Source organism: Struthio camelus, chromosome 2, assembly GCF_040807025.1.
Source record: "Struthio camelus isolate bStrCam1 chromosome 2, bStrCam1.hap1, whole genome shotgun sequence".
NCBI lineage: Eukaryota > Metazoa > Chordata > Aves > Struthioniformes > Struthionidae > Struthio > Struthio camelus.
This window is the reverse complement of record NC_090943.1, coordinates 170,433,500-170,458,584: the sequence shown is the minus strand read 5'-3', so window position 1 is coordinate 170,458,584 and position 25,085 is coordinate 170,433,500. Positions and strand designations below refer to the sequence as shown.

Here is a 25,085-nt window from a genome sequence, read left to right as displayed (position 1 = left end):
CTAGTAGGAGGCAGGTGGAACTACATATGAGAGAAGACAGTATGTACAGGCCTGTTAAAAGGAGAAAGCTTAGAGGAAGGTCCTTGGTGTAAGATAGGTCAGACTAACTCTTTCATTTACCTTTTACCTGGCTGCTCTTCCGACTGACACAGTATGGCTGGACCCAGTAAAAGATGGAGGTAAGGATGAGTGTCTCTCCATCTCATCTAAACTGTTGCAAAAATTATTGTGAGCTCCTCCTTTCACAGTATGGCTTCACACTAACAAGATCAAGGGTCAAGCAAATGCACTCCCCTTGCAGTTTGCACACTGCCTGCCTCCCTCACTGCCTATTTAGGGGAATGGACATCGAACATAACTGATTGTGTTCATTAAGCCAAAGTTGCTCAATACTGCTTCATTCCGCATCAGATTAATCTACCCGGCTGGTTCCAGTTAGGCAAATGTTATTGAACGCTGGTCTTTCTCTGGGATCTATAGGAGACAAAGTATGTTTGGAGGCCTTTGGGCTTCAAGGAAGCATTTCTCTCATATGCTGTTTCTCAGGTATTGGATCTCCTGGTATGCAGAGATCTGGATTTCCACGGTAATTAGACTCCCTTTCCAGTAAATGCTGGTACTCAGCTGGCTCTGTTAGATAGACAAACCTATGATCACTCAGAGTTCACCTCCAGCAGGTTGCCTTTTTGGCACCATCATTTCAGCAGTTGCCATCTAGGATGGCCCAGACTCCAGAAGATACCTCTTAGGCCCGCAGAGCCCAACCTTCCCAGGTATCTACCTTGCCTAGACCCCACACAGACAACACTTTTGCGCTGCTCAGAGAACCATGCCCAAACTCCTCCTTGCATCAACTTTCCCCCTGCTCCACCCAGCAGCACCACATCCCTCGGTGGCAGAGGTCTGACATTTTTCAGCTGATCTGCAATCCCACCGTGGCAGCACTGTCCTAGTTTCTGCAGTTGCTGCAGAGATGTAGTGGCTTCTCCCTTCAGTGACTCATGGCTTGGAAAATTTGCTCTGGAAAATCACCACCTCCCCACTCAGGCTTGGCTGTGGTGTTGCAAGCTCCATTTCCAAACAAGAATTACTGTGTCATTAGATGAATGAATGATCACTTTGACTCAAATTCCACCTCTTCTCACTCCTTCCCCTTCTTTATTTTTTAGCCTTTGCCATTTCACAGTGCCAATAACGGCAAATCTCCTCAATTATCATTGCATCAGTCTCCAGTTTTTGAATCTAGAATGTAATTTATTTATCAAGTACTGATTATTTCTTTTGGTTTAGTATAATTTCAAACGGAGCAGTTTATCTTGGTCAGCTGGGGCACTATGTTATGTCCAGTCAAGTCTCAACACTCACAGAAGAAATACAACTAAGTTTCAAATCATGCCAGACCTAGTCCTGAGAGCAGAATTTCTTAGCATCAGGCCTAGGAGCTGTTCTGTTTCCCACCCAAAAGAAGTAGAGTATTGCCCATCTCCAAAAGTATTCAGGAGCAGAATTTCTGCATGCCTGTGGGCCAGATTGCAGCTGATGCAAATCACTGGTTGTGGTGTCTTCTGATGATTTATCCCAGGAATGGGATCCTGGCTTTGCCTATCAATATAAGGGCAAGAATCTGCCATACTCATTCATCTTGACACTCTAGTATAGCTCAGCACATAAGCCTTTGCCATACAACCAGACCTGGAAGAGATGCAAAACCATCATATGGGCTTCACCCTCGAGAGGACATGAAGGACCTTGCACTGCCCTCCATCATCATTGTTGCCTGAGACACGTCTCTGGAGCACCACCCTTTGATGTGTCCCGTGGTGCCTGCGGCTAGCGTGGAGATCAGCAGGGTACCAGATAATGTCTGGAAGGAGTTAGCAAGGAGAAGGCCCCCCGGCTTCAAGTGAGAAGGTGGCCTTTTGCAGGACTGCATAGCCCAGTCTCCCGCTCCCACAGGGCCAGCTGTAGCACCTCTTCTGGAGCCCAGAGACACTTCAGCAGCTGGAGCGGGCATGGTAGGTGCCACAGAAGGAGACACACTGGGCATCACTCCACCGGGAAGTAGCAGTGCAGTCCAGGATCCTTTCCAGCACCTGGCCAGCCCTTACAGTAACTCATCTGGCCTTACAGAAAACTCAGCTGGCTGCAGGGTCCCCATCGCTGCCTGCAGCTTCTCTGTGACACTTCCACTCTCGGCATTATTGGAGTGACACGTTGCTGTCATCCCTCTGCCAGGAGCCCCTTTTTTTGGCATCTCCCATCAGTCTGACATTTTGCCACGTGCTGCGTCTTCTTCGTTCACATTCTGCTTTTGGCAAAGGCCTGCTGGAAGCAGTGTGTGGGCTGAGCTGGGAGTGCCAGTGCCAGGGACCTGCTGAGCTGGATCTCACTCTTGCGCTATTGCTGGGGGGCCAGCCAGCAGCATCACAGCTGAGAGCACAACTGTGCCAGAGCCCACAGGCCAACAGGACCTGGACACCAGGGCTGAAAAGGGCTGGCAGGAGTAAACTGGCCTTCAGCTGGGCAGGGCCATCCCCTCACCTTGGTCCCCATAGCTGGCATTTTTCATATTTCATATTCTCAGATTTTTCCAGGTACTGAGTGGGTGTGAAATGGCATAGACCCTATGAGCTCTGTTGATTTGTAGCACGCGAAGGCTTGGGCTTTTTGATGGTATGCCCAGCTAGAGACTCCCTCCAAATCCATCTCTGGGCTGTACCCTCTGCCTAGTCTTAACTCTACATCTCCTCTGTCCTGCTTTCCCTAACAACCTGGCTGCAGTTGCTCCTGGGACAGTGGCAGGAGTGTGGCAAGCTTGTGGCAGGATAAAGCACTTCTTCCCAGGGGTGTCTCACAGCCCACGCTGCACTCAGGGACAGCATGACCCAAGTCAGCTACAGTACAGCAGGGGCTATGACAGCAGGAAGTTAATAGAGATGTCACTCAGCACAGATGCAGAATCCAGCTGCACGGCAGGAAGAAATACCAAGCCATAACCCTGGCTGGGCTGCAGGCTGGAGCACTAGGAAAACACCTGAGACCAGGCAGAGCAACAACAACGGGGGATGTAATAAGACCTGCCTTTTCTTCCACTCCTTTGAACATGCAGACTTTTAGCGAGTGAGCCAAGCTTTGCCAGGTTGCAACGGTGCAAACACCAGCCCTCCACTGCAGCTCTTGCCATGAAAGGCAGCCGTAAAGGAAGACCACAAAACCTCTCCGGATTGGTTCTGGCATATGTCCAGGTCCAGTTCACTGCTGTCTTCCCAGATCACGCTCTCTGATACTGCTAAATCTTATTCCCCTCCTGTTGCAGGAGGGTTGTGCTGCAGACCCTACCAGACACAAATCCCTGCACAGCACTGAAGATCCAGTGATAGAGGAAAGTATCCTGCTCTCTCCCCATCACACTCTGCACATCTTGTGCGGTCAGTGGGAAGGCATGACATGGACATCGGCAAAGAGGCTATATTGCAGTCAAGTCAGCTTTGGCTTAATGAACCATGACTGTTTAGATAGTTCAGACAAAGCAGTGACTTGGAAGTAGGCAGGGTGATGAGAAGCAGTCTGTGAGAAGCATGGTCTGGTTAGGGCATAGTGTCTAAACCTTTTTGCCTTCTCTGAATAATGGCAACAACACAAAACCCCATCAGTGCAATGGGATGGCAACGAACTAGGGGATGACCATTTGCTCAGTGTCTGACTTAACTGGCTGGGTAAGCCTGTGCTAACCTGGGAGGAAAAGAGTTGGTTAGCTGTGTCATTGAAACAGCAAAGCGAGTCAATGCAGTCAGCCCAGCACAGCCGGGACGTTCAGTTACCCGGCAGAGCGCTGGCTCCAGAGGCTGTTGCGGTAGGTCAGAGCTTACCTATTTGAGGTGCAGGGTACCCGTAGTGCTGCAGTTCGTCAGTGTCCTCTCGCTTTCTGTTATCTGTGGACCTCAGCGATTGGCTTCTGGAATTATAGCGTCCATTGGCTATGGCAAGGTAATGGGTCATGTAAATACACCTTGGTTCACTCTGCAAGATCTTTCACTACAAAGGTTACATTTGAATAAACAACAGCAACCTGCCACGTTTGGTTCACACGACCACCTGCCTTCCAACCCGGCACCCCTGACCACCAGCCTTCCCTGGGGTTTTAGCACCGAGCCACCCTGTGGGACTTGGTCTGGCTGGTGTTCAACTGCTGGATTTAGTGAGGCATGTGACCATGCAGAATCAGATCCCTGTGCTTGGTTTAATCAGATATAATGAATTTCCAGGGTGTCCATACTCTTTGCTAGGAAGCCTCCAGTGAGATCAGGCAGCCTTAGGGATTTGTGGAGGGTTTAGCCTTTTCAGGTGTGCTGACAATGAATCCCACCATCTCTGGCACTGTTTTGAAACCCATGGTGAAGAATGGCGCTGTTTTTTTTGGTGCAAAACTCTGCCTTGCAAAGTATATCTGCATAGCAATGCTCTGTAGAACATCCACAAAATGCTGAGTGAAGCAGGCAGGTGAGGGGAGATTGGAAAAGGAAACGGATGGCTGAGAAGTTGTCTCTCTCCCAGACCCTACCCTACCACCAGCAAAGAGAAGAGATGAAGGTTTGGTATCAGCAAAGTGACTGCTGGACCAACAGAGCTAAGATTGAGCACCTTTGCAACTCAGGTGAGAGAGCAAAACTCCTGATTGTAGTATCCGGCAATCAGTGAAACTCTCTAGCTGAAGACTATGGTATCAAGACCACTGTAAAGTGAGAGCGTTTAACTCCCAATGGACAGCAGGCATCCTTGTTCCTTCCAAACCGGTAGTAAACAGATAAGCAACCAAGCATTAGCAACCGAATCCCACTCACAAGGACTGTGTCTGTACATCAGGAGAGCACAGCTGGCTCTGATTATCAGAGTCCTGCAGCATGGCAGAGAGTAGAGCTGAGCTCTAGTAATCTGCGATCTGGCAGCTGGTTTGTTTCCAAACAGCAGGTACTAGAAAGAGGGTCTTTTCCCCCAAGGAGGTAAAGCAGTCAGACATCTTTTCAAGATGTACAGACTGCAAAGAGATGAAATGGTGACAAATTTGATCTTGGAACCTGGGAAAATTAATGAAGGTTAATGAAGCTTCAATGTGGTGGCGGGAGTCTTTATTGCCATCCAAAAAGGGAAAGCAGAGGAGGGAGAGGAATGATTCAGAGAGTCCCTGCCGGGAGCCAGACTTTACATTCAGCAGCTTGGTTCGAGGAAGAGGCCCATCTAGGTGGTGAAACTGTGAAGCAAATTCCCCATAACTTTAGCCCCAAAGCAGAGCCTAGGAACTGGTCATGCTGGTGGCTCCAAACCTTTCCAGCACAGACTGGTTGCAGGCTGCCGCCAGAAGGAGAGGAGATGGGACAGTCCTTACCACCAACCTTACCATCTGTCTGGGCATCAGGACTACAAACATCCTGATACTTGCATACACCTATGTTCCCCCCCCCCCCCCCTTTTTTTTTTCAGGTTCTTTACTAAAATTGAAAGTGCCAGATCTTAAGTTTTTAATACCTGCAAAGCCTTGGGAACTTCCTATGTAAGATTTAGTTTATAAAAAAGCCGACCTCCAAGTGTCTGTCTAACATCCTGTGTACAGAGTTTGCTTAGGGGACAGCTTAAATTAGATCCACACTCTCTGAGGTACCAGACACATCTCAAACTCTGATCTATTCCCACCAGCCCTCTACCCATTGCAGAAAATATCCTGTATTTTGATCTACTCTGATTTTGGACCTTTTGTTAAAAGGATCAAACCCCTGAAAACCCACAAAAAAAATCCGGCTGCTGTAAACCCTAATGGCTTCCCAGAGACTCGTGTTATCTGGGCGGAGAAATGAGGCAGGCAGAAAGGTGCAGATGTGATGTTTGAATGGATTTGTTGGCTGCTCAGAGCAAGGAAGGTGATAGGAAAACCTGAGACTGAATATCTCAGCAGTAGCTGGTGAGCATCTATGGGTGGATGGATGGACAGAGATGCAGGAGGCAGGACAGAAGGAAGGAGAGAAGAAAGAAAAGATAAAGGATCAAAGTAAAAATTTTAAATGCAGGCAGTTTTCCCTCATGTCCAATTTTTCTGGAAGCACTTAAAGATGTTTTCCTGGTCTGAGGGACTGCCACTCTCGAGCACTTCCCTATTACCCAGGAGCTTTGCAGGTGAAAGCTACCGTTAAAAGGTGAAAGCAGCATTTAACTGCCTGCTGGAGGAGTTTCCAAAGAAACTTGGTTCTCGTGGAGACATGTTAGTGACCTGCAGAAACAGCTCCCACGGCACGTCTGTTCTGCACCTGCATGGGAGAGAAGTGGGTGCTGCCGCTGGAGCAGGGAGTATAGCCAGGGTGGGTTAGCACCCACAGTGGCACTCTACAGGCTTTCCCTCTGTCACAGTTGGTTTGCTCCTCATGAAGGAGCGTTTCTGCACTGCTCAACGGCATTGCCCAGCCAGTGCTACGAGGCGAATTCCCCAACATGGCCCCTTGTGCCACCTCAATGATACCACCCTGGCTCTCCACTAGTTGGACTCGGTGTCTGCTAAAGGGTGATCCTGCATGATTTCCTTCAGTCCCCGGCGGATGCGACAGGCCTGCACTGTTATTGCTTGTCCTAATTAATTAAAGGCGATCAGGTCTAGCATCTGAATGCCTCACCCTGTCGGCTTGCCTCGTGCCTTCCCCAGAAGGGACTGGCTGCAGGCCCATGCCGGTGTTGCTCTGCTGCAGTAGGCAAGGTTTCCAATCCTTGGAAAAGGCGTTGCAGAGAAGCAGGTCAGGCCCCATTTAGCACAGAGCCTGGTGCAGATTTAACTTGAATAGTTAATAAGAATAAATATGTGAAAATCAGCCCTGACTAAATGAAGCAGGGAGAGGCCTCATCCTTTATGCACGAGGTGAAATCAGTGCAAACAAAGCTCTGAGGTGGGTTTATGCACCAGGACTTTATGGCATGGGTGCTTCATGATGAAGGCAGTAGGGAAATGACTGGATATCAGCAGCTTGCTTCCCATGGTGGGATCAGTGGAGAGGAGCAATGCCAGGATCAACAGAAGACCTAGGTGTAATTTGCAACCCAGCCATATAAATGACCTGGGATGGCATTTGGGGGAAATACTCAGCACCTCGGAGAAGCTAGCAGGAGAGCTAGAGAAATAATGCTTCTGGAGGGTACCCAGAGAAGTTTCAATCACAAGCAGGAGGCAAGCAATTGAGATTTTAGAAAAACTGTAGCTAAGACAAAGATGGGAAGGATAATCATGCAGTGCTGATATAATTGGGAAGAGGAAGCCGGTGACCAACACTTCTGATGAGAGCATGTAACTCATCAGACAGCGCTTTGCAGCACAGCCAGGGGGAAAACATCTAATGCGGAGACTTTGCAGTGTTGTGGGCTAAGTCTCTAATGTTCAAACACAAGCGTGTCTCCCAAAGCCACGCCCTCTTCCTTCCATATTCATGCCCTAAACAGAAGGGACAAAGAAAACAGCAATCTGAGGCAGATCATGAAAAGTATTCAAGGGAACTTGAAGGGTAAGAAAGGATGGAGCAGAGCAAAAAGTGGAAAGAAAAAAGGGAGGGAAAAAAGAAATGGAGTAAGTGTATCTCAGTGCAGTAAAACCAAAGGAGAAGCTGTGCGCTATGGAGTTATTGAGGCATCTAGCAACTGCTAATTATATAAAACTGAGAAGGGCAGAATCATTAACACCTCCTGAAAACCATGTATTCAGGACCTGCTCCACAGCCTGTGTAGAAGGGGTCATCCTAGAAGCAACTGGATACATGGCAATTGCACCAGCTGAGGAAATGGCCCAAAGTCTTTCACAGTTTGAACATCGGAGGCTTCCGAAAATATCAGTGAGACCCAGGACTCCCAGGTATGAAAGGTCTAAAGTAGCATTAGAAGGGGGAACACAGTGAAATCATTCCAAGCAGCAGCAGACAGTTACATGTAGGATAAGACGCTGTTCCAGCTTGCAATGATTTCTAGCCTTGCCTGCAGGGAATGAAGATGCTCCCATACGCAGACACACGCACACCCCGGATATTTCAGCTCTATTAGTGGTTGCAGCAAAAGGGCTATTTTTAATGCAGTTCATAAGCAGCAGAAAACAACACTGAGATGCAGCCTTTTGAATGCCATGTGGAACGTGCGTTTCTTCACACTACTAATGTTTATTCAGCTGAAGGGCCAGGTCCTGATCTCACTTCCCACGCTAGAAATCCAGCAGGATCAATGGGACTGCACTGGTTTCACACTGCTGTACCTCAGGGCAGGATGTGGCCATCCGCCTCCCAGATGAGGGGAGATGTATTTGCCAGTCTGCATATTCATAAATGTCAGAGATGGGTTTGCGTTGCCTTTGCCAGATGGGATGGCAGGATTTCAGCTGGCTCCTCTGCTGATTTCATTCCCCAGGAATAAATGCAGGCCGCCTACATCTCTGATTGTTCTTGTATTTCTTCAGCAGTGCTGAATTGCAGCACTGGGGTCAGACCCATGACATCCTCCCTCTGACTTGGACATTGTCCTGCCGTGTTACCCATCCAGCTTCCCCTTCAGGGCCTTCGATGTGCCAGTTTGTCAGTAATGACAGCTTTTAGCACCACACGGTTGAGCGGGGCCTCTGGAGCCCTGTGGTTTCCCCTTCGATCCAAAGGGGGTGGGCCCAAATAGTTGCTTTGCAAGCCCTTTCCATCATGCTCCGGTTGACTTTTTTTTTTTTTTCCTTTTTCCCCCCCTTTATAAAACAGCAGCTTCTGGCCAAATCCAACAGATGGAGGAGGAAATCTCCCCTGTCTGTACTGGAGAGGAAGATATCACCGGGTTCTCCGCCTCTAGCAAGGAATAATCAGCATTATAGAAAACACTGAATGTTGTCCTTCAGATTAGCTCTCTTGAGCTGAATGGCGGCTATGAAAAAGGACCCTGCTCAAGTAGGGCTGTTGTTCCCTGGCAAAGTTTCATTCCCGGTTTGGGATGAACCTTCATTCCAGAATTCCTTTAGTGTTTTAAGGCTTCAGGTTTTTCCCATGGAAATAATTTGCCTGGCTCGGAAGTGCTTGGGCTTGGGTGGGCACCCCTGGGGAAATTTAGTCAAGAGACACAGAGGATGGTCAGCAAGCAAGAGACTGTTACACAGTGGGAAAGCCAACTTCTCAGAAAACCCAAAAGCAGCTGGCACCTGCACAGTCATTCAGCTGTCCCTGTGCACTGATTTCAAACAGCCCTACGGTCTCTGGCCAGCACGTTCAGACTCAGGCTTGGGAATCACGTGGCTACATGTATACTTCCGTGATCACGCTGCAAGTAGTCACATCTCCTGGAAAGGCCAAAACCCACCATGCCCACTGCTAAGTATCAGGACATGCTAAAGGTCCACCTGGAGCAGCTCTGGAAGAGGAAGGATGGCAGCAGGCGAACAAGAAAGGTTAGATCCCTCTAGCATCATTTTCCATGGCCAGGCCAAATAAAACAACTAAATGAAACTTTCACGTTTTCTCCTCAAGCATCCATCTGAGTAGCTCCGGGGAGCTGAGTGGGAGCATCCCAGTTTGTCGCCACTGACAACCTGTCCCTGTGTGAGACTATACCCTCTCCCTGTCTTAGGAGATCTGAATAAAGAGATAAAACACCCTGGCTAATCAGCCATCAGTCTGAAACACTCATGCAGAAGCTAGCAATGAGAAGCTAAACTAAAGAGATGGCTTTGCCCTTGTTTTGAAGGTGGCGGTGGTGATTTCTGTGTTATTCTAGCCTAACTTGCTTGGCCAGCAACTCAGACGTCAAGCTGTGCATGGGCAAGTAACTGCTCACATCTTCCCTCAAATGCTTTCCAGCTTGCCAGCACTAAAGCATCATAGTGGGCCTCAGGGTCTAAAGAGGCGCCTGAGAAAATTAATCAGAATTAGCTTATTTTATGAATTTTGAAGGGATAAATCAATTTGTGCTGCCCCACTCTGTGGATGTACTCTCTTTCCAAACTAAGGTCTTCCAATTAGGCCAGGCGAACTACCCCCACGTCAATTTGTAGCAGGAGTTGTCTGCGTAATAGAAGGAAGATGGGAGCATTAGTGAAACTGTTTATTGAATCACAGCCTCTGGGGCACACCTAGACTTTTCTGCACTTAGGATCAGCTTTTCTGAGTGTTGCACTCCAGAAAAGACAAGTAAGTAAATAGTAATTTGTTCTTCACTGCTCTGCTCTGTGCAATGAACAAAGCTGGAAGCACAATGGACATTTCCAGCCTCCCTAGCTAAACATAGTCCATCCTCACCTATCCTTGCAATAGAAACCTCAGGACAGCTGGAATGAAGACATGCATGGTTTTTCTCTGAGGGAGAATAACCCCAGGGGTCAGAGAAGGCTGGGTGGCAGCCCCGCTGAAGAGGAGCTGGGTGATGAAGAGGATGCCAGACTGAATACAGCCCAGGAGGGCACTCTCACTGCAAACCAAGCAAGCTGTGTACCGGGACCTGTTCAGAGGAGCATAACCAGCAGATCAAGGGAAGGTATTGTGCCTCTTGCTTGGTGCTGGTAGGGCTGTACCTGAAAAACTATGCCCAGCCTGGGGCACTCTAGCTCAAGAGGGATGTGAAGGAATTGAAGCAGGTCGCATGGAGAGCTATGAAGATGGTCAAGCCCTGGGACAGATGTTCTGGAAAAAGAGGCTGGAGTTTGCTGTCCCCTCCACCTCATTTGTCCAACACGGGAGGGAGTGGGGAACTCTAAGGAGATTTTTTTGGCTGTTGTCCCATGTACTCCTATGTCCTAAGAACAGCCCCACAGCCCCCTCTGCTCCCCACCAGTGCCGTCTCCCCTTTCTTCTCTCTGCAGAGCACATCCACAGAAATGCCCATAAAGACTAGCATGGCCCTTCCTCTAGGAACCAGCTCTATTCAGGTGCCTTCATGTCCTACAACTGGACCCTTCTTTTGGATCAAGAGACTTCCATGTCCCTTCCCATACATGGATGCACTCTTACACTCATGGCCTCAAGCCATAGCTGCATTGAGACTCCAAAGTTACAAGCAAGCGTGGGAGATACCAGTTAAATTTCCCTAGTGTGGGCGAAACACAGAAGGAAATTAGCAACTGTGAGTCAAGAAGATGAAATTCAATATACTAGAAAGTCTAATTAAAAAAAAAAGCCTAATTGCAACAAGATTTAGATTTATGGAAGTGATAAAACAATACATGAAATCATTTTAGCCTTTATTAGAGGAATTCATTTACGTCCCTCTGTTTGAACATCCCCTTTATCAGGAGACACTTCCCTGCCTTTGAAGATGGTTGAACTTTCCTCAGTTATTTGCCTAGTTGGAGGAATTATTCAAACATCCTTCATTGCAAATTTGAAGTAAAAAGAAGAGCATAATTAAAATCAGCTCTTCGCCTGTGTTTGCTGGGCTGGGATTCTTCTGCTCTTGTTTTTCTCCACCCCCCTTTCTACTTGGCTACTGTGAAAGAAGCATTGGAAATGAAAGTGCTGCAGGTCACAAGCTTGAGGCATCAATATCTCCCTGATGACTGGCATTGACAATCTGTCCCCTGCCCTCTGGAGAAGAGGACCTGGAAAGAGGCTGCATTTCAGGAGGAGAGCAAAGCCTCTGCCGAAGACTTTGCCTCTCTGAGGCCCTGTGTTTTGTCCAGAGCTGTCTAACATCCAGATCTGGCTCCACATCTTAGTGCCGTAGGCTGCAGTTTTGTAAAGGAAGGGGAAGCAAAATTGCGCTTGACTAGGAAGGTGAACTAAGCCAGAAAGACATAAACAGCAAGATTAGCATCTCTCCTAGCTGCATGCTTTATTTATCAGGAAGAGGCTTGAGAGGCCAACAGTTAAAGAAATGCCTTTAGGGCATATATTTTGCCATCGGTGATAGGTTTTGCAGCAGAGTTTGAATGCCTGATGTAGGCATTGCTGTAAATTAACCCCTTCTCTGGGGTAAAGCTCTGAATCTATGTACGTGGGTGTTGCAACATCTGTGTCAGCATGTGTGTGTGTGACCACAAGACAGGCAGGGACGGGCAGGGCCATGCACAACCAGCGTCGCGTGCTCCCCAGGGCTCACGGCTGCAGGCTGCCCCTCAGACACGGCCGTTCAGCAGCTTAGCGGTGCCTCTGAAGCACCCTTCGTTATTTATGGTGCCAGGGCTGCAACGGCCATGGGTGCAGAGGTGGGCTCTGCCTGAGGTAAAACCGCTCACGCACGTGCAAAGGAACATGCCTCCACTTACTATTGCACGCTTTCCTATTGCACAGTCTTCCTTCCTCCAGGACTCCCTCGCAGGCAAGGCCTTCTTTGGGAAGGGGCTTGCAGGTGCGCATGCGGGTCTGCAGGCCTCCCCCGCAATCCTTGGTGCAGTCGCCCCAAGCCGACCAAGGTTTCCAGCCACCTGAGCAAAATCCAGAAAAGCCCCATCAGCTGCAGCATCGCAGGAGAGGAGAATGCCTCGCACACAAGAGGCAGGGGCAATGTCAGTCCTATGGACGCTGTGATGCCCCCGCTGCCATGCCCCAAAATTGGGATATCTTTGAATGTGGTAGGGCAAAGCATCACAGGTGAGCCCAGAGAGTCAAGGGACGGGAGGGGAAAGGAGAAGCATTGCCTTTTTATTGACTTCTCCTCAACTATTCCCAATCTCTAGCAGGGACTCTGCCTTCCTGAAAACCCTGCCCCGTTACTAACTCATCCAGGTCTTGCTCTGCTTTCTACAGGGAGAAAGCAGGGAGCTTCCCTCCTCAGAGGAGACACCGTCTCCATTTTTTGGGCTGTTGGTCCCTAACCCCAGAAGACACTTGCAGAAACCATTTCAAGAAAGGACACACATTCAGAAGCAGTGAGGTTCTCTCTCCTTCCTCCCCACCAGGTAATCGCATGTGCCCATTTGCCCAGGGGAGCTGGGAAGGGATTGGGATCTTACCATCCACTCCCTTCTTGACCCTAAAATGGCCTTCCTTTTCCCCGTATTGCACATACTCCAATGCCAGCAGCCACGGAGAGTCACTGCTCCCTCAGACCGCTTTGGTGAAGGAAGGAGACAATATCCCCCTCAAGCACCCACAATGCTCTAATCTGGGAGCAACATGTTCATAAGCAGCTTTCTGGCTCCTCTTCCCGGATATGCTCAGTGCCAGTGTCAGCTACACGCAGCTTTGCCCCTCGTACCACTGGCTATGGCACTGCAAGCTGGTGGAGCCAGCGATCTCCTTGCTCCTGGGATTGTCCTATCACTTGCAGAAGGGAAATGCTGAGTCTCAGCGACCTTCACCACCTGTCTCCCTGCCAGGCTGCTGCCAAGAACCACTGGCCCCTGTGGCACATCCATAAAAGTCAAAGGCAGAATTGACTGATAAGATGGTCTGAACCTGACCTGCCTAACATGGGCCAAAGCCTTGCAGCAGGACACCTACAGGTTAGATTTTGTGTTTTAAAAAGACTGCAGCGGATCATCAAGGCCCTTCAAGTGATGGATAATCTGTCACATCCCTCATTGATCAGTTCACTCTTCTTCTGCCATATTCAGCAAGACAAAACCTGCTGTATCAAACACCCCTGCCTCTAACAGCTGGTGACCACTTCTACTGCATCGTTGTCCACCACAAGAAAAGGAGCAGGGGTGGCCCTTCCTCTCAGAGGCAGCTGCTCTCAGATGGCTGCCTTACCTGCTCTTCCTTCTCCAGTTACCCAAAGCTACCCTTGAATATGCTTCAGCTCCAAGAATTGTAGCACCATGCCATGGTCAGACACAAATAATGAGCTAAAGATACAGTTTTTTTGAAAAGAGGGAACATTGGGAGAAAGATACATGCTACTTTTAAAAATAAAATAAAATAAAAGCGTCTTCATTTTCTAGCCCAGAGCCAGAGGTATCAGAGGTGCAAATGCCTCCATTTCAGCTAGCCTAGCCTCCCTTTATTGCTATTTATGGAGCAGTGGAGACAACAGCTCCCCTCTGAGCTGCGGTACCCTCTGCTCTCTGCACGCCTTTGACGGGAGACCAGTGTATCTGCGGGACAAAAAGGAGAATCCTCAATAGCCCAGCTAGGCACTAGGCCAGAACACAAGCGTTTGCCAGGACCCTCTTGCACAAGTGCGGGCAGAGCGGTGGACTCATTCGGTACCCCAGAGTAAGGCCATGAGGGCCCAAGTACTGATTCATTCCCTCAGTCCTGAAGTGTGAGATAACTCCCCTTCCCAATTGTCTGTGCTTTGGGCACCCCTTGGGGAAGGGCTCACTTGGTCTCTTGATCTGGCAGACCTCAGTGATGGTCAGAACAGGTTTTCTTTCTCCCAATTTCACATATTCGGTACTTTCACCCTTGCCCTGTACAATGACATCCTTCTGCACCCTTTTATACTCTTCTCAAGCCTGTGCAGGGACTGATGTGTTCCTCATAAACCGTTACTCACACAAGGGTGAGTATGTGAGTGAGGATATTTCATCGTCCTCATCTTTGCATCATAAGATGTTGCTCCCACTTCTCCAATCATAGCATCACATGTGCTCCCACTGCATCCACAGTACACGCAGACCAAGCCCTCTGGAGCGGGCTCACTCCGCAGTTTCAATGAACTCCGTATTGTGCTAGTCCTACAGAGAAGAGTGAATTGTCCTCATCAGACCCTTACATCTCCACTTTGACTTTTACAGTGAATTGTTTCATTTTGTGGTTAACTCTGCAGCTCCGTGGAGTCCAGGACCATCTTTTCACTGACCTGGGTGGATTTTACAAGACTTCCTCCGGCCACATGCAGACAAGGACCGTGCATTATTGCCAGCCTAGCTGTGCTCCCGGCTTTCACTCTCAAGACAGAGAAGGAGTGAGAATAAACATTTACTCAGTTTCAGGCATGCTACTGAATGCAGTGGAAGGCGCTTAGATACTTGATAATGAAAATAACATGGGAAACAAGAGAGATCGAGGTAGAAACATGGGTTGACAAACATACCAGCAAGGTGGTCTGAGATTCTAGCAGTGACGGGAGGGATGGGACTGTTTTTGGCACAGAATAAATGTTTGACCTTGAAGGGCAATGTCTTTCCCTTGAAAGTCACTTTATCCGCTGGTTCCTTTTCTAAATGGTAGGCAGAAACACTTAGGCTTGTCTCTCCTGTCTCCTGATGGGAAATGGGTTGTGTTTCAGTCACAAGAAAGGCCATTGGCACAAGGGCAGGTATCCTGATGCCTTACTTGAGCTGATCAATAGGATATCTGTAACCAGATACATTTAAAAGCTAATAAATTCTTTGTGCTTTTACCGATGACTCTCTTTACTTCCTCTCTCTCAGTCCCTTGCTGATTAGGAGTGAGGGTGGGGAATGGAGCAGGTAGGTCTGCATAAACTACAGCTTGATTTGTGACTTATATGTCTGGGATTTTCTTTTTTTCAGTCTTATAACAAAAAGCACAGTTGCTCCAGTGCATTAAAAAGTAATGTTATATAGTATTGTTAAGTAAAATACAAACTAGTTATTCAAACTGATAGCCTATCATGCGGTCCTCAGTTTAAGGATGGTTATTCAAATAGGTTTGCATTTCATGATGTAATCTCTTATGATAACACTACAACCGTAAGAATATACAGAAAGAAAGGCTGAGCTCAATGTTCCCGCTTACTCTAATTAATTAACAGACACTCCCCAGCGTCACCCCAGGAACTGATGGCGGGATAGTATAGGTTCCAGTCTTTGACTTCTCCATACTCTGTTCTTCACGAGCTATGGGAGAAACAGTCAATATGAGATAAAAAAACACATGATCTCAGACCCTTAACCAGAGCCAGACCTCTTTATGAGGTTGAGGACAGATAACTTCCTTCCTCTCCTTACTCCTCAGTTTCCATCCCATTTGTGAGTGCTAAAGAGAAGCTAGAGTAGAAGTACCAGAACACTTATTAAATCAACACAGGCATTTACAGCCAAGACAAAGGAATTCCCCATTTTATGGCATAGTCCTTTTTTATTATCAGGTTGTCTCATGGTCCTGAAAAATGACATATTGCATGTTGTTTATCCTCTTTATTGACCTTCAGATAAATCTTTTGAAATTTCTCATCTTTTCCTGGGTCTAGTCATTTGCTGTTTCAAATGATTTGTCTTTTTTAGTGGTGCTGTAAACAATTGTTTAAAGGCCTATTATATAAAGTTATACCCATCCCACCTATGAAAAGGGGAAAAAAAAGACTGTGCTGTGAGTTAAACACTCAGCTTTTCTTCCCATTCCGCAGAAGCATCTGGCTGCTGGAAAGGTATAGCCAGATAACTGCAAATGAAAGAGCTGACACGGCTGTGGAGCAGCTGAGCTGTGCTATCGGGCCACACAAATGCCTTTAGCCCACTGCAGATGCCACAGAAGAGGCACGGGTGGGATTTTGTCACTGCAGTGGCTGGATGTGTGCCCCATCGCTCAGCTCAGCTGTGGTGACTAACAGGGCTGCAGCCAGGTGGACGCAGCCTCATGACTCCACGTTTTCCAGGAAACGTGCATCCCCACCGGGCTGCTCCACAACTCCACCGCTCTGCCTCTTCTCACTGTTCATTTCAAACATGTGCTTGGAAGAGGTCCCTGATGCTGGGAAGCAAATTACAAAGGTGAAATGCAATGCAGAATCTCCCTGAAATCAATGGGACCCTTTGCAGATAGTCACCTTTGCCCCTTTCATCAGCTCTCAACCAACTGCTGTGCCCTACTGGTCGATGAAGGTTGAGTTGTCATCTATTCTTAATCCAGGCATAATGAGTCTCCTGCAACCGTTTTATGAAGGATTTTGCTTTCCAAAGGCAAAGGTCACGTACCTCACCTATTCCCACTTAGAAAATTTTTGCTCAGCTGCAGCCTTACAGGTCTATGGACCTCTCTGCTCTTTACTTCCTTTAACTTGAGTAGCTGTGGCTCGAGTTTCCGGCTCTGCAGGTTCCCATCACAACCGGTAGTTATCACCTCAATCACGTTGCAGGTTTTGACTTTTATTTTTAAGAGCAGTCCTAGCCCCTTGCATGAGTTTTGTGAAGCCAACTATTGCAAGTGAAGCTGCTGCTCGTGGGACTTTTCTCAGTGCTGTGGAGGCTATCATTCACGGAGGCCTTTAATCCAGTTTCTAAAGAGCTTTTTGATCTTCCTCAGTCGGTTCTTATCATGATCACACACTAAAACAAATTACTTTTCGTGCTCGGCTGCCCCAATGCATTATAATTCTACACAATTAAATGGAGAAAGTTTCAAGATGATCAGACTCAATTTTCAAGCTCAGATTTGGCATTTCTTGTTCAGAATCAATCTTAAACGGAAATGCCAAAACAAGAGGTCTTTCCTACTGCAAATTAACGGAGAGAGTTCGACTTAAGATCCTCGTCCAAACACCCTTGATCTTTGGGAAGATTTGCATCCTGATCCGGAGTTTATCTTTGCAGCTGACAGCTGCAATGTGTCTCAGACACCAGTCAATCAATCATGCCTGTTAATTTAACAGCAATGCCTTAAATTAGATGCTAGTGACAACAGCAAAAAAACCTAAAGAATCAACACAAAACAATCAATAGAGTACAGCAAAAGGGTCTTTGCTGACACACTACATCCCATCTCCGATTTCATTTTTTGGATTTAGCCTCCCACTGACCCCAGCTGCATACACTTCTGCTTGGCAGCTCTCTCTCAAACTCGGCAGGCTAGGACATCTTATGTCTGAAAAAACATGCTGAGATGACATAAAGCCATCACTATTCTGTATGCTATGTCTGGAAATATTTATAGTGGACCTATCACTTCAGAATCATCAATGATTCTCAGCTGCATGAAAAAATGCTATTATTTCTTAAGCAAACAGGGAGGATGCTAAGAGGAGATTAAGAATGAGATTGTCTTGCATCATCCAAAAGTTAGATGTCTTATTTAAACTTATTATCCCACGGGTAAAGAGAGAGATGCTCCAGAGATAGCATCTCTTTTCCTCCTGTGTTGAGAAAGAGCAAGGCCAAAAGAAAGTATTACAAAATCAGCCCTCTCTTATGCAAAGCAATGATCTTTCCCCAGCGATCCACGCGTTCAGTTTATTTCTTCCGTGGAAGCAAGAAAAACTATTTCCGCCTCTGATGCCCCAGCCTATAGCAGCAAAAGTGAGTTGTTCCAATGGTTCATTCTCATTGCTTTTAAAAATAAATCTCATATGATACTTTGCTGTGTTGTTGATTGTGCACACTTACTCTAACATCAAACCTAAACTCCCAAATACCCGAAAATCTAGATCAGGTCCCAGTTTATAACATTTCTATCTCATAACCCACTTTCCATTAATTGCCATTATTATTCCTTCTTTCCCCCAAAACTTTCAAGTTTCCCAAGCATTTAGAGTTGGCAAGAGTATCAGCTCACAGCAAGATTGACCATGCCTCATTGGCACAAGTAGACCTAAACTTTTACTTGTTTTTCCCAATTGCTCTGCAATCAGGATTCTAGAAACCAAAATGATGAACAGACTCAAGTGACAGAACAAAACATGTGTCAATCTCTTTATATTATTAAAAATGTTATTAGCAGTATTTGCATTATTATTGCTTTTATTTCTTACTTTTGTTCCTGAATGCCCCTAAAACAAAATGTAGAAGACAATTAAGATAAAGCAGGAACCTCCGTCCTCATTCCTTTGGCCCACGAAGGACATTTTGAGCACTATGCAAACCACAATTGCCAAGAGTAATGTCGAGGGACTTGTGGGAGCATGGGTTCACGTCAGCATGTCTTATCACCCACTTCTCTCTGACTCTCCCCTCTCCCCAGCTGTTATCAGCATTCAATGTATTTCTCATGCTGTAGGTATTTGTGGAACTGCCTGTTAGAGCATGCATAACGAGGTTTTTATTGTACGCTTTATATCGGGAGTATCCAAGGGTCTCTGTGAACTACTCCACATCTTTTACATTGCACTGCTGTCCAAGAACTAAATAGCGTCCAGCCCTTCTGTACAACCTTCCTCTTTCAGATCCCAAAGTTTTCGATGAGCAATGTACAAACATGAGATGCTCCTATTTCTATAATGAGAAGCAAAATGGAAAGATTAGGGGATAAGTACCCTCTTTTGCCCAGAATCCATGCTGCTTGTCATGAACTCTGTTAGGTTATCTGGCTAAAGGCTAATGAAATTAAACACAAAGATCCAGCATTGATCAAAGGAACATGACAAGCAGAGGAGCCCCAGTAACCTATTCAGTGAAAGTGGACCATGCCGAACCAGCTCTGCAAATGACCATCACAGGAGAAGGATCAGTCCCTGGCATGAAACCCATTAAGATGAAGCAAACAAAGATACTTTATTGAGAATACCATGCAAACTAAGGTGGTTTATTGCCTAAATATATGTATATGTATGTGTATGTGTATGTGTATATGTATATTAATATGCATATTTACATTTATATTTATATTTACATTTATATTTATATTTATAGAAAACATATTTACATTATAGAACTATTGTGTTCTCTACTCTGAGGTTATTTGTGTGAACCGCTAGCAAACCTGAAGTCAGATTAGCCAATGAGCGGGGTAGAGGAGCAACATGAAAGTGATATCGATCTGTACAGCCAGGATGAGGCTATTTGTGTTGTGTCTGTTTATCGCTAAAAAACTCTACATTAACAACAAATTTTCCTGCAGCTCAAAGAAAAGGGCCCAGGTTACACCCAGAGCACACAACTTTGCTGCTTTTGCTGTGTAGGTTGAATGTGACAAGCTATAACCATGAACTCCAAAAAAGGCAGGAAAGGTGATCAAAGGTGTGTAACAGCTTCAGTGTAAGGAATAAGTGCATAAATTAAGACTATCATCCACGGAAAGGGGATGGATCAGAGGAGGGAGAACGATAAAGATATAATATAAGTTCATTAGTGGCCAGGAAAAGGCGACCAAGCAACAACTGTTCACTGTCTTATCCAATATAGGAATCGAGGAGCATCAAATGAAACAAGCAGGAGGCAGGTGTAAAACCTATAAAGGACGTAACTCTCCACACAAGGCACTGTTGAGGTGCCTGATGATTTACCACAGTGTATAAAAGGTGCCAAAATTTATGAGAGTACAAAAAACAGCTGAGGAAATGCATAAAAGAGAAACCCATCAAGTGCTTTTAGATGCGAAGACAGTAGCTCTTGCTTAGAAAGTCTCTGGGCCGCAAACTGCTGAAGGCTGGAAGGATGCTGCGGGCAATTATGATCTTACAATTGTCCTGTTCTGATATTTTCCTTAGGCAATCACTGCTACTGAGAGGATATCGGGTCAAGAGACTCCTGATATGGCCAGCAGAATCATTTCTGGTGTTTTCCTAGTTGGTCGACCATCTCCTGCCCTAATTTTATTGCTACGACTGCCTCTCATGGGTGAAAGCTCAGATCACAGACAGCTGAGGGACGGACCACTATTTCCAACCACCATTCAAAAAGTTGCTCGGGTCACTTTTGGGTACCCAAAAAAGTGGCGTGATTTGCAAAGCTGCTGAGTGGCCAAAGCTGCCACTGATTTCTGTAACATTTGCAAGTGCTCACTGTCTCTGCAAATGAAGGTAGCAAGGCCTGGTTCAGAGAAACATTTGGGACCAACTTGAGTCTACCGCTGCTCTGCAAATCACTTAAGAAGGATGGAAATGAGGTCACGGTGCTTAGCTTTCAAGGAAACCCAACGTAAAGCTGTGCTTACCGCAGGAATCCCTGCAAACGGAACGCCACGGATAAAGAGGGGATTATTTGTGAGGCTGTGGAAATAATGGGGGAGGTGGGTAGGGAAATGAGAAAGGGAATGTTTAGTCTGGAGCAGGAGATCAAATAAGACTGTGGCAAAGTCTTCCCCTAAGAAAGCCGCAGAGGCCTCATCACTTAACATCTTTCAAAGCAGAATAGAGAAAACATCAGAGAACAGACTTGTAAAGAAAAATCCACCATGCACCACTGGGGAGGGATGAAATGCTTTCCCACCCTGAACCTCTCTGATGCTGTATAAAGCACATCAGCACTGAGTTCACACACAATTTGCTTCTTCAAGTTATTGCAGACCTCTGTGCAAAGCACAGAGGGGACCTATTAGCATAGGCACATGCATGCTTCCGTACGGTGAGAAATACATGAACACATTAAAATATAACTGTGTAGCCCTAGTTGATGGAAACCTTTCCTGATATGCATTGTCGTTAAAATTTGATCGAAAAGGAAATCAAAGAAAAACATCTGTGAAATTCTCTTTCATTTTCCGTCTGCCCTGACCTGACATGCCTTAGTTTCCCCAAAATTGTTTTTATCCTGCTATATAAAGCACTTTCAGAGCTCTGAGTAAAACCAGAAATGCAGTGACATATTATAACACTCAGAGCTTTGAAAGCCCCGTGCAATTCCAGCTCATCTCCCAAAGAGATCCTTCTAGCTGAAGGATTTCTATGGTCCCCAAAACTGCAGTATCTCAGTCCTCCATGAGCTCCAACATCTTTCTGCTCACAAAAGCCCAGTGAGACAGGACTGCGCTATTATTGCCACTGCAAAGATGAGGATGGGGGTGAGCTAGGAAAGCTAAAAGACTTGCTTATAATCCCCTGGGAAGCCTGTTGAACAGCACAGATGGGAGTTAAATTTTCTTAACCTCCTGAGTTAAGCATCTTAAAGGAGAACACAGAGTAAATCAGCCAAGTGGAAAACCCAGGAGTCCAGGTGTCCCCTGATCGGAGAAGTTTTACCAAGGAGACACGGCTTTGTGGGCGCTATTTGTGGCTCGCAGCACTCCTGGCTCTGCTGATGGCTTTCAAGACAGAGCCACAACCATGAGGTCTGGTGCAATGCTGAGGCAGCTGCCTTGCCAATTACTAAACCAAATATTTAACGATATTTTGACAAACACAGCCAAACCCTCTTCGCGCAGAGATGTCAGTAATAAGGGTTTTGCCTGGAAGGGGAATGATGGCAGCTGAAAATCACATGGAAGGGCTTGGTGTGCACCTCTGGGGAAATCTGGTGAACAAGCAAGTTGTCAGTAGGCATTTCTCCCTTTGGTGTCCCCTCCCTCTTGGAGCTGTTGCTAACCTTCATCCTGCAGTGGGAAGATGCTAATCCCAGCCATTTTGCTGGGCACGGGCTGCTTTTACCAGCTCATCCTTTGACACCTCTTTAGTGTTTGTTTGTTTGTTTGTTTGTTTTTCAGGAGAGAGCAGGCTCTAGGCTTCTTTCTGTGTATTTTTTTCTCTCTTATTAAGTCCCTGAGTTAAGAGAGGGATGTGCAAAACCGTTAAGTCACAACTTGGGCAAGGTTAGAGCAAAACTCTTGAGTGAGCCAGAAGTATGGTTAAAAGCAGATGTGTGTCCAAGGGGTTAGGAGGTACAGCGGAGAAGAGCCTGTCTGGAAGCTGAAGTTGAGGGCCAATAAGGACTTTGGGCCAAGGCAGCTCAGGAAGCCACCTTGCTGAGAAGAGATACCCATCAGCGTCTATGGGTAGCTAATACGGCGTTCTGGAGAGATGATGTTTTGAAATGCCTGGGACCAGAAATTGCACTGTACCTATGAGCATTCGAGCCCTTCACTGGGTCTCTAGTATTGTACCAGACTGGTTAGCTTCAAAAGCCTATGGCTGGGCTGCTGGGAAAGAGGTTGGTCCAAACCAAAGTGTGATGCGTTATATTGCCCAGGCACTTCTACTGCAGTCAGCAGCAGTGACATGAATCAACATCTGGGACTGGCCTGAAAGTGGCAGGATCCAGGCCCATCTTTGACAAAATGACTGGAGAAAGCAACACTGAGCCACATCTACACTTACAGCATCCAGGGTGAGTGATGGGACCACTATACGAGGAGAAGTCACGAATCTGAGGAATGGATCTGTCTTTCACCCTGCTTTGCCAGACGTTGTATGCCCAGTGGAGCAAAACAGAACAAAATAGGCACTGAGATTCAGCCCCTCCCTGCTCTCTTCACTCCTCTTATTTTTCAGGATAGTGGGGTCCCTATTTCTATTGCTTGAGATCTCTTTACCTACTCCAAACAAGGCATCACCTGTCATCTGGCCAGACTGGAAGGGTATTTTCCTAGGACTCTCCCATGTACAGCATTAGACCTTTGTGAAAGTACTCTGCAGGGGGAAGAAACTTTCAACTCCAAAAATTGCCACTGCTGGCACCTTGTTAGGAAGGGATTTCCCTCCTGGATGTGCTGAAACCTTTGAAGAGGTTCAGACTCCATAGGATGGAAAGGATCAGATTCAAAAGAAGCCTTGAAGTTTCTACTGCATGCAGCCTTGGGCTGCACAGAGGTTGCTTTGTGTTTGTACATGGGTGGTTAAGTATTGGCAGCAGTAAATTTTCCCTGTATGCAAGCATGACTTGAAGAGAAATGCAAGTTTTCACCTCCCTGCAGCTCCTTGAAGGTCATACTAGGCTACTGAGCTTTGCTATGAGCCCCTGAAACACCCCACTGCTAGTCATTTCCTACAAAAAGTCTCTCTGTCTTTCCTGGGATACACCAATCACGTGCTCTCATCCTGTATTTTTGTCCTCATAACTAAAGAGGAGTCGACCTCTTGCTCTTCACAAAGCCGTGATGCAGGACGGTCCTTGTGGCCATGTTACCTTGCTACAGGTGAGCTTTCCTTCTGATTTCTCCTATTACAACATCTGAAGACAAGTCCTTTATCTAGTGAACATCTGAAGTATCTTTCTGAGCATTTTCTGATCCAAGATCTACTGAGACAGACCCCTGATATTCGTTGTGTGCAGTCAATGGAGATCAACGTTTTTCCTGCCTAAAATTGTTCTTTTCTGCACATAACTCTGACATGAAACTCCCCTTGGCCTGGGAGAGGCCCTACTCAAGAAAGGAAAGGTGCAGTATTGAAAGAAGGGAACAGTATTGTCAGTCAGGGTACTAATTATATCAACACAGTTGCTGAGAAGATGCCAGGAAGGCTCAGCATTTACCCAGACATTTGTAAATGATTTTTCTGTTATTCATGTTTGCTATTTATATTCAGGCAGTGTTAAGAGGCCTTGAGTAAGATGAGAGCCATCCTGGAATTGACGCTCTGCGAACAAAGCAGTCACAGACAGTCCTTGATCCTAAGAGCTTGCATTAGGCAGTACCAAAGGCTGCAGTGATTGGTACAATGGTGTGAGAAAAATGAAAGTATACAGAGAGTGAAGAGGAGAAGAGTGGGTATGTTAACAGATATGCAGACATTCAGATTATTTTGCGAATAATTGACCATGCTTAAATGCTAATCATCGTGCACATTAGCTATTTTCCTGTGAGAAAATGCAGATGAACGTCCCTGAGCTATAGACTGTCTGCCCAAATGGGTGAATGCCAGTGAATCGAACAAGGATGTAGCTTCCTTATCAGCACTTGCCTAGAAAATGAGTGGGAATTAATCCATAAGAGATTGATGATGGATGATGGAGACCGACAGAGGAAGATTTCTCTGCATCCTGTTTTTCCCTTTCTCACCTTCAGTGCTCAGAGGACTCAAGAGCAGTTGAGTTATTTTTGACTGGAAGGGGCAAGGACTACTCATGGTGGAATACCAATACTTTATACAGAGCACCTTTCTCCAAGACTCCATGACACAGGAAAAGTGGTTAAATCCTCTTGGATAACCACACGAAGACAACCCCAGGGACACTGATCAGCCTTGTTCCCCACTAATCTGTCCGGGTCTGGAATCTGAAACGCCCATAAACCTGTTCCCAGCAGCACAAAATAAACATGGTGGGTAACTCCAAGAGACAGCTCCGATGCCCACACCGATACCTGTTTGACTCTGGGACTGCTCAGCATGGTTTAGTCCCATCATTTCTCTCTCTGTAGCTGCTCACGTCTCATTTCTGATAAATACAGTCCAATGACTCCCGAAAATATTGACTGCACGTGCAGCAATTCTCACTTAGCACAAAGCAAACAACAACTACTAATTTTATTTACTAATTACAAGTGACTCTTGTTTGAGGAGTTGTTTTGTATTTTTTTTTCTTTGTTGTTGTCCAGGATGGTCTGTGACAGCCAAAAGCAGAATGCTAGGTGAGGGACAAATCCACACTTCTTGAATTCAAAAGGTCCTCAAGTGTC

At 46.5% G+C, this 25,085-nt stretch overlaps 1 protein-coding gene across 8 annotated transcripts in view; it reads right to left on the bottom strand.

The window, feature by feature from the left end:
• Positions 1-25,085, bottom strand: part of ADGRB1 (adhesion G protein-coupled receptor B1) — a 281,945-nt gene that overhangs the window by 150,737 nt on the left and 106,123 nt on the right. For 6 of the 8 annotated variants that reach the window (XM_068933496.1, XM_068933499.1, XM_068933498.1 and 3 more), the window contains exons 3-4: positions 12,239-12,397; positions 3,870-3,977 (exon numbers count right to left, since the gene is read on the bottom strand). The exons of 1 other annotated variant lie outside the window; for it this stretch is intronic. In XM_068933496.1, coding sequence (XP_068789597.1) covers positions 3,870-3,977; positions 12,239-12,397 — 267 coding nt within the window. The remainder of the gene's footprint in view (positions 1-3,869; positions 3,978-12,238; positions 12,398-25,085) is intronic. One more of the 8 variants, XM_068933502.1, reaches the window with a different exon arrangement.